The sequence below is a fragment of the Aplysia californica genome, unplaced genomic scaffold (genome assembly GCF_000002075.1).
Source record: "Aplysia californica isolate F4 #8 unplaced genomic scaffold, AplCal3.0 scaffold00061, whole genome shotgun sequence".
NCBI classification, from domain to species: domain Eukaryota; kingdom Metazoa; phylum Mollusca; class Gastropoda; order Aplysiida; family Aplysiidae; genus Aplysia; species Aplysia californica.
In genome coordinates, this window is record NW_004797331.1 from 1,861,195 (window position 1) to 1,878,809 (window position 17,615).

Genomic DNA, 17,615 nt, shown 5'->3' on the forward strand with positions numbered 1-17,615 from the left:
CAGTTTGTTGCCACGTTTTGGCTTACAGGACACTCCGCTGGGAGAAAAGTACCCCGGGAAGACAAAAAAGACTCAGACTCCAGTGCAATCTGAAATGTGAACTTTCACATGCATCCAAGACACGTTTATGATCCACCTTGCCACAACAGCCTCCTTCCACCTTCCCCTTCTCAGCAACTTAAACAAAATGACAGGTGATGGTGATATAAACTTTAAGTGGTGAAAATTTCTTCAAGGGACAAAGAAAGAAAGAAAGGTGGGGGGGGGGGGGCGGGGGAGAGAGAGAGAGAGAGAGAGAGAGAGAGAGAGAGAGAGAGAGAGAGAGAGAGAGAGAGAGAGAGAGAGAGAGAGAGAGAGAGAGAGAGGGAGAGAGAGAGAGAGAGAGAGAGAGAGAGAGAGAGAGAGAGAGAGAGAGAGAGAGAGAGAGAGAGAGAGAGAGACATGTGCAGGTAAAGAGATGTGAAGGATAACCACATTCAGCCCGTAGAAGACTATCTGACAAACTGAGCAGAGCACACATGGGTTCACACTCACTGGCCGGTGCTCCAGCTCCAATCTTCTTGGTTTTGTTCTTCAGTTGAGTGGGTAGAGCAATGTCCAGCTGCGGCACCTTCAGAGACTCCTGAGTCCTGGCCTAGGACGCAACAATACCATGTAAGAATGAAGATTAACCAAACTTTACTTTCAAGTGATAACCATTAGTGTGCTACTATTTTGTACTAACTGCTGGGCTGGGAATTGCAGGGTGAGAGATAAAAGAAAAATCTGAAAGAACCATTAAGAAAACCAGCAAGATCTCTGGATATAATTTTAATGGAATTGATGACCTGTTTAAGATCACAAGCATAAAAAAGATAAATAGCATTAAAAATGACCCATCACACCCCCTTTCCACACAAATTTTAAGATCACGCAGCGGCAGATATGTACCTCTAAAAACAAAGAAAGAAAGATACAAGAAAAGTTTTTCACCATCTAGCATACGGCTACTGTCAGAATAAACATCATTGTATATTACTTTTTTAAGTATGTATCTATAAAACTCTAAAGGTCTCGTAATTAAATTCCTGATGGAGTTTGAACAGTGCATCTGATGTGATATGTACATTTGTCAGCTTTACTTTTCTTTTCATATTGATTTTTAATGAGAGTAATAATATATAATTTAAACTTTTATGTATACCTGCATGTGTTTTTACGGTCCTGTACAGCCAAAAAGAATTTCCCTCTGAGACAACAAAGTATTATCTTATCTTATCTTATTATTGTGTGTGTGTGTGTGTGTGTGTGTGTGTGTGTGTGTGTGTGTGTGTGTTTTGGGGGTGGGGGGAGAGGTGTGTGTATGTGTGTGTGTATTTTTAGGGGGCGTGTTCGCGTGAGTGCATGTTTGTGAGAGAGAAAAAGAACAACAGACAGACAGATACAAAAAAAAATTAAAAAAAAAAAAAAATTAGTCAAGGAACAGCATTGACAAAATTGAAATTTTAATTCCCTCACACCAAAAGCCAAGGTATAGTGCATGAGCTTGAGCATTTTTAGTGAAAGTTTTAAGAAAAGGAGCCTCCCCCTTGGCAGCAAAGTCTTCACACTCACCTGAATGGTTTCATTCATCATCAGGTCTAGCGCTGCCATGAAGTCTTCATCCTCTTTACTGGCAACTGGCTTCAGCTTGGTGACCTTGACCTGCTCCATACAGAAAAAAAAGAGAGTTAACTACTTGCTTTAATCTAACGATCATTTGAAAGCAAGTTATAGTCCACCATACTTGTCTGATCTTGCTTTTCAAGCAACGCTTCCTTTTATCTTTGGCTTTAGAAACATCTTGCAGGAACCAATTTTATTTGGAGAAAAGCTTTCCGCTCAGCTGTACATCAGTATCTAAAGAGTATTCCTAAAAACGAAGACCTAAAGGCTTTTTATAACTGAATACAACAAGTGCAAAAGCATGTAGCAGTGTGATTATGAGCAACATGTTTTAAAAATTAATAAAATCAAAAGATTTATTTTTGATGTTACAACAACAATCTCATTTTGTGTGAATACTCCCCTCGTAATACAGTGAGACCAAGCTCAAAATCTTCTCATTTTGATGAACAACACAGTCATATACAACTCAAAGATTGTCAACCTAGGACATTCATCTCAAATCCTTTTTCAATTACAACAAAACAAAATATTGAAAGATAACCTACAAGTCTTCTCCTTCTAGAAATAATACAATGAGATGTAACTCTTGAGATCACACCAACCCATCCCAGGTTTACCTCCGCTTCTTCATCCTCATCTGAGTCGTCATAATCGTCTTCAGTTGAGGAACCCTCATCTTCACCTTCCTCTCCCTATAGACACCAAGAGCGTCAAATTAAAAAAATATTGTATGAACCCAGAATTTGAAAACAATTCAGATTTTAAGAGAAATACTGGCAGAATTTGCATTTAAAGGAAAAGAAGAAAAATGATTAAATTGCAAATAAAAGACATTAGACGCTGTGCATTCAGCAAGACTGAAAAAAAGAACATAGCATTCATTTAAAAAGAATATATATACTTCAGTATGATAAAGAAAAATGCATGTGGAAATTGAAGGCAGCTGATAAGACATCTTATATGTTTAAATGCGACATGTGCACCTGGATTTTCATCAATGCTGACAGTAGGAACACACATCTCATGACAACAAAGGGGTTAAAAAATCAACAATAAAAAACACTGGCACATTGACCAGTATTATGAAAGCCTGTCACTTTGACAATACTAGTATGTTCCCCAAAATAAAGACAGTATCAAGTAAAAACCAGACAAAGCTGTTACAGCACTGACCTCCAAATCATGACCACTCAGACTTGTCTCGCTGTCCTGCGTTCCGGAGCCTTCCGTTGCCCCGCCTGACAAAGTGAGGTCCTCTTCATTCTCTTCTCCCTCTGCAATGGTGGCTAGCCCATCTTCATCTTCATCCTCCTCCATAGCTTCGTCACTGTCATTTCCCTCCTCTTCTTCCGTCTCAATCAATGACAGCACATTGGCTGATTGAAAACAAAAAAACAAAAAACAAAATGAAAGATTACTTTAGACTCCTTTAGTTCTATCAAAGTTAAGTGGAAACTTCAACTCAGTCAGGCTCCTCTAAAATCTTAATCAAAACCACAACAAGGGGTTAATGAGGGATGGGAAAAAGGAAAATGAGGAAGAGGGGCTGGTAATAATAGTATTATTTTTCTTCTGCTTTTGTTTTCACTGTGCACAGGAACAAAAACCTAACAAAAAACAATGCAATTTGCCAAAAAGAAGGCCTGGAAAAATGTCTCTATCGCCTTACAGATGTTGATCGTACCTACAAGTAAAAGATCTAGTATTCATATATCAACAATTCTCATTCATTCAAACAAAGTTCAGCAGGATCCCAACAAAGGAGAACAGCATCTGTTTAATGTACCCTAACACTGCTCGAGCACTGACCAATTTTGGCTCTGTATTCCGTCTCCAACTGCTCCGCAGCATCGCACGCCTCCTGGTAGCTCTTGAACTGAACCATCTTGGGCCTCACAATCTCCAGGGTCTCATTCATAAGATTCTCAACATCAATCGGGAAGCGATGTTCAGCGTTAAAGATTGGATGACTCCTCTTGAACCAATAATAACGCTGCAAAAGGGGGGGGGGGGGGGGGGGAGGGGAGAGGATTGATATAATCTGGTGTGTTGAGTATCTATTTCACATTGTGTTCACTACACAGAGGCAAAATTAACATCTGCTTCGACATGAGAGGGTAGAAAGCCTTTACGTCTTCAGAAAACATGGGTACAAAACCAAATGTAAATCACTTGCATAGTAGACCATCCAGACCAATTTGAACAACAGTACATTGAAATGAAGAAGAAATTCATCAAGAACCCCCAGCAGAGCAGATCCTGACTTTACCAACTGAGCTTCACGTGTGCCAAATACTTTATAATGACAAACCTTCCGAAAGGTGGGTAGAGAAAGGCAAAGAAATAAAAAAAGAATATTTAACAGCTAGAAAGGAAAAGTAATATGTAATCTTCTCCATAGGAACTCTATTATGTTTTTAAAATAATACCCATAGCTTGCAAATACATCATACATGATTCACTATGTATGTACCCTGGAGGACATTCACAGGTGCAGAATGTAATATGATCATGTGCATAGCAACATCATAAATAAGTATACAGATTTTACACATCCCCACTTAACACTATTATTTATACCCCATGTCTGATTTTTGTCCACCCTTTCAATGTTGAAAAGAAACCTTGATTTTCCCTTCATTGTATTAGACCAAAAGAGAAGAGAGAAAACTGGAGTATCCTTATAACCATAGCAACCACAGTCTTTCCAATTCATGGAAGAAAAATCATTTAATGTAGGGACTGCAAGGTTTCAAAGATTAGATAATGAAAAAAAGGATAAGCTCATCAAAACAAAAGTAAACATGTTAAGTAATCAGAAAAGGGCATGAGCTTTGTAGCTTCTGGATTTATTACAACTACATTGACCTATTTGGCATTAAAACAGTGAAGCTTTAAATCTATGCATGCATACTATAAACCAAACTTTCCAAAAGATTAGTACATGCAGCTTATTTTGTCTTCATTAATCAGACCCTGGGCAGACTAGAGTGCTGAGTCATCATACACAAATTACCTGAAAGTAGACCAGGAAACAGTCCAGCTTTTTCTTGCTGGAACCTTTGTCAAAGTACTGGCCACAGGTCTCCAGTGTGACACAGATCAGTCGGATACGGAACAGGTGGTCGGGCAGGTCTAGGGGGCTGATCACTTTTTCTGAGCAAAGTGGACCGAAAACATTAGTCATAAACAAACAGGCTAAATAAAATGATACTGTACTTTTCTGGCTAACTGATAAATCGACGAAAAAAATGTCAAAAACTGAGAATCAGCAGACAATTGCTAAAATCACTTGCATCAAAAGGAATATAATCTGTCATTACAACTTTTAAAGAATGTTTTGAGCATCCCATATGTCTAGATTTCCTAACATATTTGGTTAAGTAGCACACCTATGACTACAATCATGAGACACTTTCTTATACTGCCAATTCCCTCTTTCAAACTCCCATTCATTGACAAACATGTGTAGACAAACTGATGACATCAAAACTTTAAACTCTGATGAATTTAAAGAAACGAGTAAAGATCAGTAGCCATTGAGATCAATAAAATATACCTTTTCTCAATTTTTTCCCCCCAAAATGATCCTACATTCTGTAACATCACCATGACAGCAGCCTTGACTTTTAGACACGAGCCTTGTTGCATGTGAAAATATTATCCCTATAATCACTCTTTCAACAAATTCTAAGTATACATATGTTTATCCTTTTATAACTTTCTCTTCTAGCAGGGGAATGCTCTGTCTCACTGTTGCAGAGAAAACATTAACCCTATAATAATAATAATAATAATTATGTAGATCGTTTCTATAGCGCCCACTCCCGTGTGAACACAGCTCTTTCAGCAAAAGTTGTGCATATGTATGTTCAAGCTTATTATGACTACTTCTCATAGTTACCACAAAGTTCGTTTTTTTTAAAAAGTGCACTGGGAGGCTGGGTGGTGGGAGCATGCTAGCTTGCGATACTAACCATCCAGTGAAACGCCAAAAGTGATGAGAGAGTAGAGAACTCTAAAGATGACAGAGGACTCCACCATCCTGTAGTTGTAGAGCTCACCCAGGTATTTCACACAACTCACTCTCCTCTGGTTGTACCTGGGATGGTTCACCTGACAAAAAAAACCCAACTATCCTGACAAGGAAAGACTCAATCATATTCACTCGAATAAAAGAATAGGTGTAACCAATCATTTTACTTCAAACATCGAGGCACAATCGATTACATTTACTTACCGTCTTTTTCTCTTATCTGCACCTCATGTCACTCTATCTTTATTAGTAGTTTAAGAATATAAAACTGAAGTAAAGTTTTAAATCCTGACAAGGTGTAGCTAATTATATCTATTTGATCTATAATGTGGCATAATCAGATTTTAAAAAACTATTCCCATAATGGATCCTCAAATATGAATTATGGTACAATTTTATATGGAGCTAAATCACAGGTTTAAAAAGCTGTAAATCTTGCTTAAAGCCCCAGTTTGGATATAATCTTGCTAACTGTACTTCTTTTGTAAAAATCTCTTTATTTTAAAAAGACTTTGCAGGTTTTGTCCAGGCCCCATATTTCAAAGTTGAAGTATAGTTGGAAATGCTTTTTTCTACAGTATGTGTCCAAGACCATACTCGCAATGAACGGCTGATTTGTCAGAAGGTTAATGAAGACGAGCAGCAAGCCAACACAGGGAAATAAATAGTTACAATATATGCAGTAACGACAGCAGAAAAGCCAGAAACCATAAACCTCAGAAACCATCCTACTATTCATCCAAATTTGACCTAGCTTCAGGAAAGCCTAAAGTGAGTTATATTTCTTGAAATATGAAGAAAAACCCCATTTTATATTGAACTCTTGAGAGGACCCACGTACAAAGAGAGGACCCCCCCCCCCCCCCCCCCCGACGTAATTATGACGAATGAGAATGAACTGCAGCCTTATGAATAGATTAGTTCATGGCCAGTGTCTCTCAAAAACAAACAATCGTACATGCAATTACAAACTTGAGTCTACATATTTTTTATCCCTCTTCAGTAACCTTCGCAAAGAATGAAAAATGACGGAAGCCGACAAAATTACAAATGGCATCTAGATTCATGAGATATGTTTCATGAGATATGTTTTATCACTATTGCTTACCTCCATGCCAAGGCGTATGTCTTCCAACACACCATCCACCACTTGGATTGCCACATGTTCCTGAAGAGAAAAAGAGGAAGAAAAACACTCACATTTATTGCTATGTTATACTCCAAGCTCACCCAATGCTTGAAGCATTTAGAAGAAAGTACTGATTGGCCCAAACCTTGGGAAAAGACAATGATGTGCAAGTAGTAATTATTACGGAAGTTAGCAAAGGTATCAATACTTAGGAAAACAAAATTTTAATGATTAATTTCCATCATAAATCTGTTTTTCTACAAAAGTCCAGTACCTTTCAAGTGATTATTGCAACCAGATTACAAGAGAGGCAAGTAAGTTAAATTTAAATGAGCAAGTTTGTGACAAGAAAAATCAAAGCTTACATGAAACGGTGCAATGCCTGCCAGCAGGTTTGCAGCACAGTGAACAGAGTTGTAGCGAATGTTCCACACAGCAGTTAAGCACTTGGTGGCATAGAAAGCAATCTGAAAAAAAAAATGTTTAATGCGTTTCATCATCATTACAATTCAAACATTTTAGAATAGACCACAAAAAGAAGTCTTGGGGCAAAAAGAGAGAACAATCTTTAAAAAAAAATAAAAATTCCAGCCCATTCTTCAATAGCCTAATATGATAAAATACAAATTCATGTTTTAACATGAAAACTATTAGAAACCAATCATACATTTGTGTGAAACTGCATAGCCTTAAAAAGGAACACTACAAAGCAAGACTACAAGCCAGATCTGTAGGAAAAGAATAGAATGGCTGTATGATTAGAATAAATTCATATGTTTCAGTCAAGCAACAAAAAAGGACCATAGATTATGATTTTGAAAAAAAAAAAAAAAATGTACTCATGTAGCAAACAACAACTTAACAAGGATCATTTGCAGTTGGCGCTGAGCATCCAGTTATAATCCCTTCTTGTTGGCAGACAACTTTTGACCGATTACTCCCCACTTACTCCAAGCACCAGCAATCTACCATAGTTCAAATCTATGAAATTTATTCAAAAACTATCTTTTGACTTCTGTGTCTGGTTCAAAGGCCTGAATAGTATCATTTTTCTCAGCAAAAGTTGAAAAGAATGATTGTTTATTCTGCATTCTTGGGGCAAGTTTTTCCAGCACTGTGACTCATGATTCTCTCATACCAAATCATAGAGTGCAGACAAGCACATTTTTTATCAAAAATTTTGTTCTTTTTATTTCACTTTCCCCACATATTGTTCGAACACGAATTACAGAAGTTTTGCTCACCTCTGGGTCATCCCACTTCAACTTTCTCATCTGCCTCAACACCTGAGAATATACAGCATGAAATCGAATTTATTATACATGTAGCAAAGAAACATTCACATAATTTCTGTTCAGCTAAAGACATAGACACAGCATAACTAACTCAGACAGCACTGTGCAAAGATAGTGCATTGCAGGGTGATAAAAAGACATATAATCTCACCTTTTCCACCGTGACTTTGGACAAGTCCTTGTACAGCAGCTTGCGAATGTACTCATGCATCGGAGGCCTTTCTTTGCGAGGCACTACCTGGATCTCTGGTGGGTTACTATAGTAGAAGGCATTTTCAATCATCGTCTCATAGCGAGTCTCTAGCTTCATGGCCATTTTCTTTCTCATCATTACTTCCTGGGAAAAGTAACAAAAATGCACTGTTAAAAATGTCATCCTAAGAATTCCTTTGAACACGTACAAGGGGCTCCCTGGGTATTGCATTATTTCTTGAACTTACTGAAAGGAATGAAATAAAAAGTATACAGGCACTGAGCTTACAGATGGATAATAGACTGACAAAATAAATGAAGATTTAGGAGCTTCTGAAACACCTAGACAACTGGACATTTCAGAGAAAGAAAACAAAAAATGAGTAAACGATTACATCGTGAGAAAGATAAAGGACTTAAAAACAAACTGATGAATGGGTTTATTTCGCCGTTATTTGTCTGAAGCATTGCTAAACACAACACACATCATTTGACATGCAGAAAACATTGTAAAATGTTGGGAAAATAATCCCAGAAGGATGAGACAAATTCTAACCTCACTTTGAATCAAATCCATATTTCAGCATGGTTCCTAAAATGTGCAACCACTCACAACAATTTAATAAAGCCGTATTACCACTGCAAAAGAGGCAAGAGCTTCTGTTACTAAAAACACACTGTCTATCCAAAATTAACACAGTAACTGAAAATAAACAAATGCAAAACAGAAAGTAATTTCCATTTTTTAGGTGTAAACTCCTGTACAATGCCCCTTCCCTAGCTATTCTAAATGGCGAGGCTGGAACCAAAAGCCTTCATGACTCACCAAGTAGACTTTGGTTCTGTAATGAGAGTCAGGAGAGCGGTACAAGAAGCGACCACAAGTCTCCAGAAGTGCACAAGCCATCTCAATGTTGTGATGTCGAAAGTCAAACATGAGCATCTGTCAGAGAAATGTTGGTAATACAATGATTGGATCATGAATATTTTATTTTCTTAAAAAAACCAAGAACGAATAGGTATAAAGTAATTCATACCATCAATGATAGCTATTCAGCCATTATCATCTACGTGAGAATAATATAATTATGCACGTTTATCCAACGACTATTCCTCTGTATGTGTGTGTGTCTGAGTGCGCCTGCATGTGTGCCTGCGTGTGTGTGTAAGCGTGTTGACATATGGGCGTGGGTGTGTGTATTTACCACAGTCCAGCAAATTTCTCTTTGTGGAGATCAATAAAATGTTATCTTATCTTATCGTATCTTATAAATTTCACTACTTACTCCTGATTCAAGCTTCAAATGACTCTTTAATCCTGACCAAAACACACACACAGACATAAGTGTGCATGCAGTTACACATGCATTTACATAAACAAATGAAACTGCCCGAAAACCTGAACAAACAACTCTATTTCTCTCCAACGTCATTATTCCAAGACTTGAACTCTGCTGAATAAACTTTTACCAGTCCCATCCTAAAATCTAAAGTCGGTTATAAATAGTACACACTGTGTCTGAGGTATAGCTACAAGGAACACAAACCATGTACTACTCAAGCATATAAAACATCTGAATTACACAAACATCTTTTGTTTTGTTTTAAAAGTAATCAGCACAATCAAAATTTATCAACTAGCACAAAAGTTAAACATATGAATATGAGAAACAAGATAATGGAAAAATAGCTCTCTGATGTCCTGCTTAAAACAACATAAACGCATTATAACCATAGCCTGAAGTTTTCCTGAATTGGTTCTTTTCTGTTTTATGATGCATTATCTGTGAAAGGAACAAAAATTTTGACAAGCATTCAATTTTCCAATTTCTTAAAAGTCATGAGAAAAAACAACAACATTCATTTCACCTTCAAACATTGGAGAGCCTCAATCTTTGGGCAGACCTTGAACTTGACTAGCTCACCTGAAGAATATGTGGAAATGTAACTGAATAGTCAAGAGAGCCCAACATAGACACAGAGATAATGACAAGTAATGCAGGTGGTTACTTAAAACCTAAATTCAGAGAAAACTGTGCTGCAGCACTTGCCTGGAAGTAATACTACTATTTTTCCAATTGTTCAAGTAAAAATCATACTAATTTTTCACTTTAAAACTGTACATGAAAGATGCAAATTTACCAGCCTAGAACAATTTTTCATGTTGAAACTTTAATACAAACTTATCAAAATACATAATCATCGTGTAAATGTAACTAGAAACCTTTCGGTTCCTCTTATTCCTTTCCTATGTCCCCAGCTACGCCTCAAAGGTAGCCATCGTTACTTCAATAAACAGTGCAGAGTTGATGTTACGACAACTTTTCTACAACAGATTTGAATCCCTTGTCTTTCATGTGTTCTTCATTATTTAGAAAAGTATGTATGGTTTTATGAATTTCAGGGAAACTTTGGAGTTCACAAAAATCAACAACAACATCTCAAAAACCACTTACCAATAAATCTGACAATCTTAATTTTAGACTCGATATTGATCTGGTCCTTCTTTCGCACCTGAAAAAAGACAACAATTTGACTAATTTGAAAGATGCTGAAAAAAAAAGTACACATTGAGACTTATGACAGAGCAACAATAAATAGTGGAATGAGTTTGTTGAAGCAAATTTCAACATCCACTCAAAACAGGTAGAATACCACAACAAAAATTAAAATCATCGAAGCCCACTATGAACTACTTGGAGGATAATATGGAAAAGTATACGCGTATTTGTGCACCTTTCTTTCTTTTCACATTAAGTTACAAAATACTGACACACTCTGAAGCATTGCAAGACACATTTCCACAAGGAAAACAGGAGCCTCAAGATGGAGCTATATCCAATCAGTTTAAAAATTTCCCCCAAATTATCACATCAATACAAATTAACCGGGGGTGTTAAATACCCTAAAAAATCACTCTTAAAAAAAGTTTAAAGGTTAGCAGGATGCTGTAAAACATACATGCCACTTGAAGTCCGACTTCAGCATCTGCACCAGATCTGAGGCAAGCTCCGGCATACATGGTTCTAGGATTGCGACCAACCGAGAATAGAATGGGAGGAGATCATATCTGGATAGGAATGACAAAGAAAAACATGAGTGAATTAACAAACATCACTGATCTGAACTTTTATACAGACACCATACCAAAATAACTCAGTGGGTTAATTTCTTAAACTAGCGTGACTTAAAAAAAAGAATTCAAAGAATCAGAAGGAGCAATAGTTTTTATAAAAACCACTGAAAAATGCAATGTTTTCCAGCTGACATTTTTCTCTCAGCCTTTTATCAGAAGTGAAAACCACACCAAAAGATTCTTCAACCATTTTCATTCTTAGAATCAAACTTTGAGGGAAAAAGACATTAGACAAAAATAAATGTATAAATACTATGTTAAGATTTCAGTTTAAAAAAAACCCAATAAAACAATCTTAAGTTTAATTTTTTGTTGCTGAGTAGTAAACAAGTCTGGAAAAAACACTCAACCTAAAGCCTTGATGCACTAAAGGACTTTTCACCACTTCAATATACTTGCCTGGTTCTATGTACAGAAAATAAAGCTTTCACAAGCTTCTTGCGGTTTGACTTGGTGTTGAAGTTCATGCAAAATTCCACTGCAGTCTGTAAAAAACAAGATTATTTTCTTGATGAATCTAACATCAAAATGGAAAAAAACTGTATAGACCTCTTTCTTTTTTCATCAAACTGAATTATAGTGAGAGACAAACAAATCTTAATATGAATAAGTAAGGTTTTCCAGCCACAGGAAGAATCATTAGCTTTAAAATACCCTTGTTGACAACATTGATTTAAAAAAATACAAGTGTAATCAGAGAAAAAAAAAAAATAACTGTCCATCCAATTCAAAATGATTGTTTAAATATACAAAAACATGGCAAAGTCTGACTCAAACTATTCAGAATAACCAGCACTCTCCAATACAATTCTCGGTCCAAACTTATCTTTTACCAGTTCTATTATTGATAACACTGATGTTATTTTGAAGTCTTATTAGCATTAAGAGCTAATACATCCTGACTGAAAAGTTGGGGTTTTTTTTTCACCACTCTTAGTCTGATCCTCAGAAAGTGCCTGTTTGACTCCTTCATAGGGAAGATATCTATTAAGTACCTTCTTCTTTCAACTGGGACGGAGTATCCCACAAGGCTGAAGGTGACCCTAAAAGGCTGGGTCTAAGCAGTCCAACTTTATATTGATCAACATTGTGTTTACAAAACATCTCAAAATCTTTTGTTATTTCTTAAGTCCCTTTCTGTCTAGTGTTACTTTTGAGGTGACCCTTATGTTTCCAAGTGGTGAGACAGGACTCCGTCACAGTTACCATAACAGAGTAACCAAAGCCACTTGCGTTAATCCTAGGATTCTTCGGACAGAACACACAGAATTTCATTACTACATAACCTGGGCCTTCACATCTAGAACATACTTGCCTACTTAATAAATTCTTTCAGTTAGCCCTTTACCAATTATGTTCATGTCTGGGGAACTCATACATGTGTACAAAAAGCACTTAGTCTATATTGTTGTCTTTCTCAGGTTTTGCATTTTAAGTCAAGGTGTTGAACTGTTGAAATATAATCATTTTAAACAAAAACAATGATTGCAAACTCTTGAGTAGACAAATTATACGTTCAGGTGGTGTGTACCTTATCTATGACATCTCTGTTGACAGAGTTCGGCAGAGAGGTCAGAAAAGATTCAAACTGCGCCCGCATCAATGACCCAGTCTCTGTGTCATCATCTGGACATGAATGAAGGTAGGACCATTACCAATACACTTAAGGGCTAATATCCCATAAGAGGAATCAAACATATCTCTTCCATGAACAACAAGGGTATTATGTGTTAAACTATCTATGAAATATCGTGAGAAATTCTTAACAATCTACTCTATATCAGAAGTTACTTCTAGAAGCTAGACTACAAATGGTATCCAGTATTCCAGATATTGCTTTTTAGACCACTTGGTTATATACCCACCTAAAACAGTGAAAAGCAGTATTTTGTTTGGGGGGGGGGGGGGGGGGGGGCAACACCTTAACTAAAGGGGATAGATACCATTTTTTTGTTTTCGAGTACAGTTCTGTAGAAGGCACTTTAGGATTAGAGAATTACACCAATAATATATATGTCCCCATTATAATTTCTTTTTAATCACATGGCAAAGAAACATTTGAGAGCATTCTATATCTACTATGATCGGTTATTTCACTTGGGCAGAGAGTGCAATATGCTATGACTTTTAGAACAGTTAAGCACAATCAGAATAGTTTATGTTGTGAAGCTAGCAAGATTTGGGGAATCAAGAAAATTCAATTAAAAAAAAAATCTTCTTTAGCCCATTAGACAAGTGGATGTAACTTACCTTCAGCCTCTGGCAGGACAAACCTCTCCTCCTCAGGCTCTGACGCAGACTCTCCAACCTCCTGTCTCTCTGCCTCCTTCATGCTCTCTTCAATCCTCTCAGTTTCCAGCTCCTTCTCAATATCGTCAACAGCCAGCTGATCCATCTCTGTGAAAAGAATTGGGGGCTGTTATGAGAAAAAGCAACAGAAATATGTGTGTGTGTGTGAGTGTGTGTGTGTGTGTGTGTGTTATATGAGAAGAGTAGGGGAGGGAGGCTCGATGGAGATAAAAGGTGGGGGGAGGACCAAGTCAAAAATTTCTGAACATACACATTTAATCATATTTTGTACATGCAGATTAAAAGTAGCATTGGCAACAAGAGAGGCAAAATCAAAGCTAGACAAAAAACTTACAAGATCATAATTATCATAAATCAGAAAATAACTTATGTTGTAAAATTTGCCCAACCATACCACCACCACCAACAAAGAAAACAACAGAACAGTACCCTCCTCTAGTCCAGTGTCAGCATTCTTAAGATCATCTTTTGCACTGATGTTTTCACTGTCCCTGTACAAAATCTGGGGATGTAAGAAAAAACATGATCAAATATGCAAGGTGAGATGGTGAATTGGATAAATTAAGTTTTTACAAGTAAGAAATTATTCTACAAAGTTTTTTTGTTTTTTTTGGTGTTTTTTTGTAACAGGAACTAAAACCAATGTTAATCATGAATAAACAGCTGAAACCGGGGCAAAATCTCGCTAAAACTATCTTATTTCAGGATCATAAGTAATTTCACAAACATAATTCAGTTACACACTAAATTTGAAAACATTTCCAAGAAAGGGATCCACTTACACCCGGAATGAAAGCTCTAAGATCTGGCAGAGTCTCGTAGAAAGATCTTGTATCTTCGTCTTCAAACAGCGTCTTGTCTCCTTCATACTGAAACTGTGGAGGGACAAAGTAGAATGAAAAATTACACTATTTGCTTTCTTGTCCTTGTTTTAAAACATCATTTTTTTTCTCTTATTTTTTTGTTTTGTTTTAGTAAGGTTTAACAGCGCTTGCAACTGCATTAGGTCATATGAGCGCAAAGGGGTGGATGTCAACAGAGAAGTCCAAATCGGGAATTAGGCTTACTCTGCTCACCTCTTAAGCCTCAACAGCACAAAGTCTGCCTCGACTATCAAGGCACCCCGTAAATAGCAGTTCACAAGATAGTGACAAACATACAAAAGAAGTAGAGGTAAAACGACGATAATAAGGATGAGGAAAGAAAAAGCAGCAGTTCCCCCTATGTTGTTCCGGCACAGTATGAGCATGATGCTGATAAATCAGCCCATTTACAATTCTATTTTGCACAAGAACATGTTAATATACCTACCCCCTTTGGGAATGGCCTACAGACACTTCAGTCAGTAGCACTTCCCCTGGGGGGGATCTTTTTTTAAGTAAAATTTTTTGGGCCTTACTGTAGCATAATAATTACACAGAGATCTTCAACGTTCAGCTCGACTGATTCAGTACTGTTATGAATCTATCATCTCTCTCTTTTACAGTAAAGGCTATTTTACACTCCGTAACCCCTGGCCCCAAGTGCACTAATTTTTTAAAAATAGTTTGAGCAAGAGTTTTACGGCACTTGCAACAAAATATGGTTATGTATGTGCAACAGATTAGAGCTGTTATAAGAGCATAACAAAACCCCAAAAAGGAGGAGCGATAAGGGCAATAGATGTTTGATAGGAAGGAAGGAGCAAACCACACCAGAGCACTCGCCAACCAACCACCAGTGCACTAATCAGAATACATACAACAGAGGCAATGTATGAACTGGTCTGGTATGGTCTGAATGAAAGCTGACGAAGCCAAAGACAAGGTAATAAGATTTCACAAAAAGATGAAAATCTGGGTCATACCTCAGCATCTTTGAGCGGGTTGAAAATGTCCAGACCTCTGTTCCCATCCTCTCCCCCATCTGAAGAGCATAAATTCATATAGTTATTTTCATTGAAATGTCATGAAGGAAAAAAAGAGAAAAGTTGCTCTAAGCACAAAGAAGAGAAGCACCAGAATTTCAGCAGCAAAAAGACCTTATCACAGTAGTCTCCGCTTACGATCCCGGTTCGCTTAAGATCCCGCTGTTTTAAGAAAACAGAATTTTTACTATACAAAAGTCACCCCTAACATCCCGCTCTGATTCACTCTGAAGGTCTACATTCGGCTAAGATCCCGTATTTCAGATCATAATTTGCGGAACAAAAACCCGGGCGGGCACAGCCGATCAACCAAGAGTGAAAAGTTGAGATCAATAATCTGTCCGTCGCGTCAAAGATCAGCCACTATCGAGAATGTGATCACATACATGTTGTAAAACTCGATGAAGCGATACAATGTTTGCCCTAGACGGGATCACACCGAGGAGTGAACTGACTGACACATTTGTTTTCCCCACACATCACACTCACACCTGAGCTCTCCCTCTAAACTTATATCACTTGCTGGGTGAGTAGGGCCTACACGTACCCTCCAGGCGGGATCACATCGAACCATGAACTCTTCCCTGACCATTGCAGCAGTTGTCCCTACTCCCGAATTTGTGAGACAGACTGAATTTTAAATGGTGCGTTCACAATGTAATGGTGTGTAACGACAAAGACGGTTGGGGGGGGGGGGGGGGGGAACTCGGTCAGAGATGGAAAGCTATAAATTTTCGACAGGTAAAGGGGAGGGGCAGCTGGATAAGCGTAGATCTTGAGACTCATGATAGGATAATAAATGAAAATGGGACGCCTCATGCCACTGTGCACTGTGATAGGTCATCACTCTTTGCTCGCCATATGCCATAAACCCACAAGCGGTAATGTCAGTTCATTTTAGAGTGGAGGGAGACCGTTTTACAGATTATGAGCCTTAACATGGGTCACCATAGATACTTTCCTGGGTTTGTCGGATAAGATCCCGGTTCACCTAAGATCCCGCATATCCTTGCTCCAGAGCACCGGGATCATAGGCGGAGACTACTGTATTAAATATTGTGAAGCAAAAGAATTTTATTAAATATTTACTCTTTGAAGATGCGCATTCTCGCTTGTAGACGCACTGCTTCAGAACACTTACATAACTTTGTTATTCACCTACATTTTAAAATTTGTGTTCTCTACAAATGAAACCTAGAAAAAAAAGATGTACAGCAACATGAATACAATGACATACAAACTTATGTTTCTGATTCATGTATGACCATTTGAATGTTCAAGAACATGACCTTTGGTCTGCTTTCTAGACATGTGTCCTCTGCATCCTGATAGAGTTAAACTTTTAACTCTTGCACTGTACTGCTCCATGTCTTCCGTCATTAATTAAGCTGAAAGAGCATCCTATGAAGATCAGTTTTTAAATACAACCAAAAAAAATCACTGTCACGTAAATTTCTGTTCACTCAGCATTTTCTTCATTCCATGAGCTGCATTATACAGCTGGTAGTAATGTTAACATACAAAAACAATGATCGTTACATACCCTCTTGTTGGAACTCTGGCATGTCCTCATCAAGCAAATCCTGTCAAAAGAAGGCATAGAGAGAATTAGAGTGTGCTTACTCCAGCTCACAACAGACCCCCTCCCCCCCCGGCAAAACCCCCCCCAAACCAAACAGACTCCAAGTTGTCAGAAACAGAGAAATCCATATGGTCGCAGAGTGGAAGTATACATCCAGTCTCCACAGTAACATTCACATTCCATCTTTCAGTTTTGGTAAGAGTTTTATGGCATTTGCAACACAATAAGGTTATATGAGAGCCGAAGATTAGAGGTGTTACAAGAGAGTAACAAACACGAAAGAAAAGGAGGAGAGATAAAGATGATACATGTGTGACATATAGAAGGAGCACTTGCCAACTACAACATTCACATTCAATCCAGAATGGAAAACAATAACAGA

General features: G+C 37.6%; 1 protein-coding gene across 5 annotated transcripts in view; it reads right to left on the reverse strand.

Annotated features, from left to right (window-relative positions):
• The window catches only part of LOC101849675 (regulator of nonsense transcripts 2), a 45,384-nt gene that overhangs the window by 3,912 nt on the left and 23,857 nt on the right, over positions 1-17,615 (reverse strand). For all 5 annotated transcript variants that reach the window (XM_013079734.2, XM_035968472.1, XM_013079735.2 and 2 more), the window contains exons 14-35: positions 17,195-17,234; positions 15,592-15,650; positions 14,528-14,620; positions 14,175-14,247; positions 13,686-13,832; positions 12,967-13,061; positions 11,835-11,920; positions 11,261-11,369; positions 10,756-10,813; positions 10,169-10,224; positions 9,126-9,242; positions 8,259-8,444; positions 8,057-8,098; positions 7,178-7,279; positions 6,792-6,851; positions 5,625-5,763; positions 4,664-4,803; positions 3,457-3,640; positions 2,821-3,023; positions 2,265-2,339; positions 1,594-1,683; positions 535-634 (exon numbers count right to left, since the gene is read on the reverse strand). In XM_013079734.2, the coding sequence (XP_012935188.1) occupies positions 535-634; positions 1,594-1,683; positions 2,265-2,339; positions 2,821-3,023; positions 3,457-3,640; positions 4,664-4,803; positions 5,625-5,763; positions 6,792-6,851; positions 7,178-7,279; positions 8,057-8,098; positions 8,259-8,444; positions 9,126-9,242; positions 10,169-10,224; positions 10,756-10,813; positions 11,261-11,369; positions 11,835-11,920; positions 12,967-13,061; positions 13,686-13,832; positions 14,175-14,247; positions 14,528-14,620; positions 15,592-15,650; positions 17,195-17,234 (2,254 nt within the window). The remainder of the gene's footprint in view (positions 1-534; positions 635-1,593; positions 1,684-2,264; positions 2,340-2,820; positions 3,024-3,456; positions 3,641-4,663; positions 4,804-5,624; positions 5,764-6,791; positions 6,852-7,177; positions 7,280-8,056; positions 8,099-8,258; positions 8,445-9,125; positions 9,243-10,168; positions 10,225-10,755; positions 10,814-11,260; positions 11,370-11,834; positions 11,921-12,966; positions 13,062-13,685; positions 13,833-14,174; positions 14,248-14,527; positions 14,621-15,591; positions 15,651-17,194; positions 17,235-17,615) is intronic.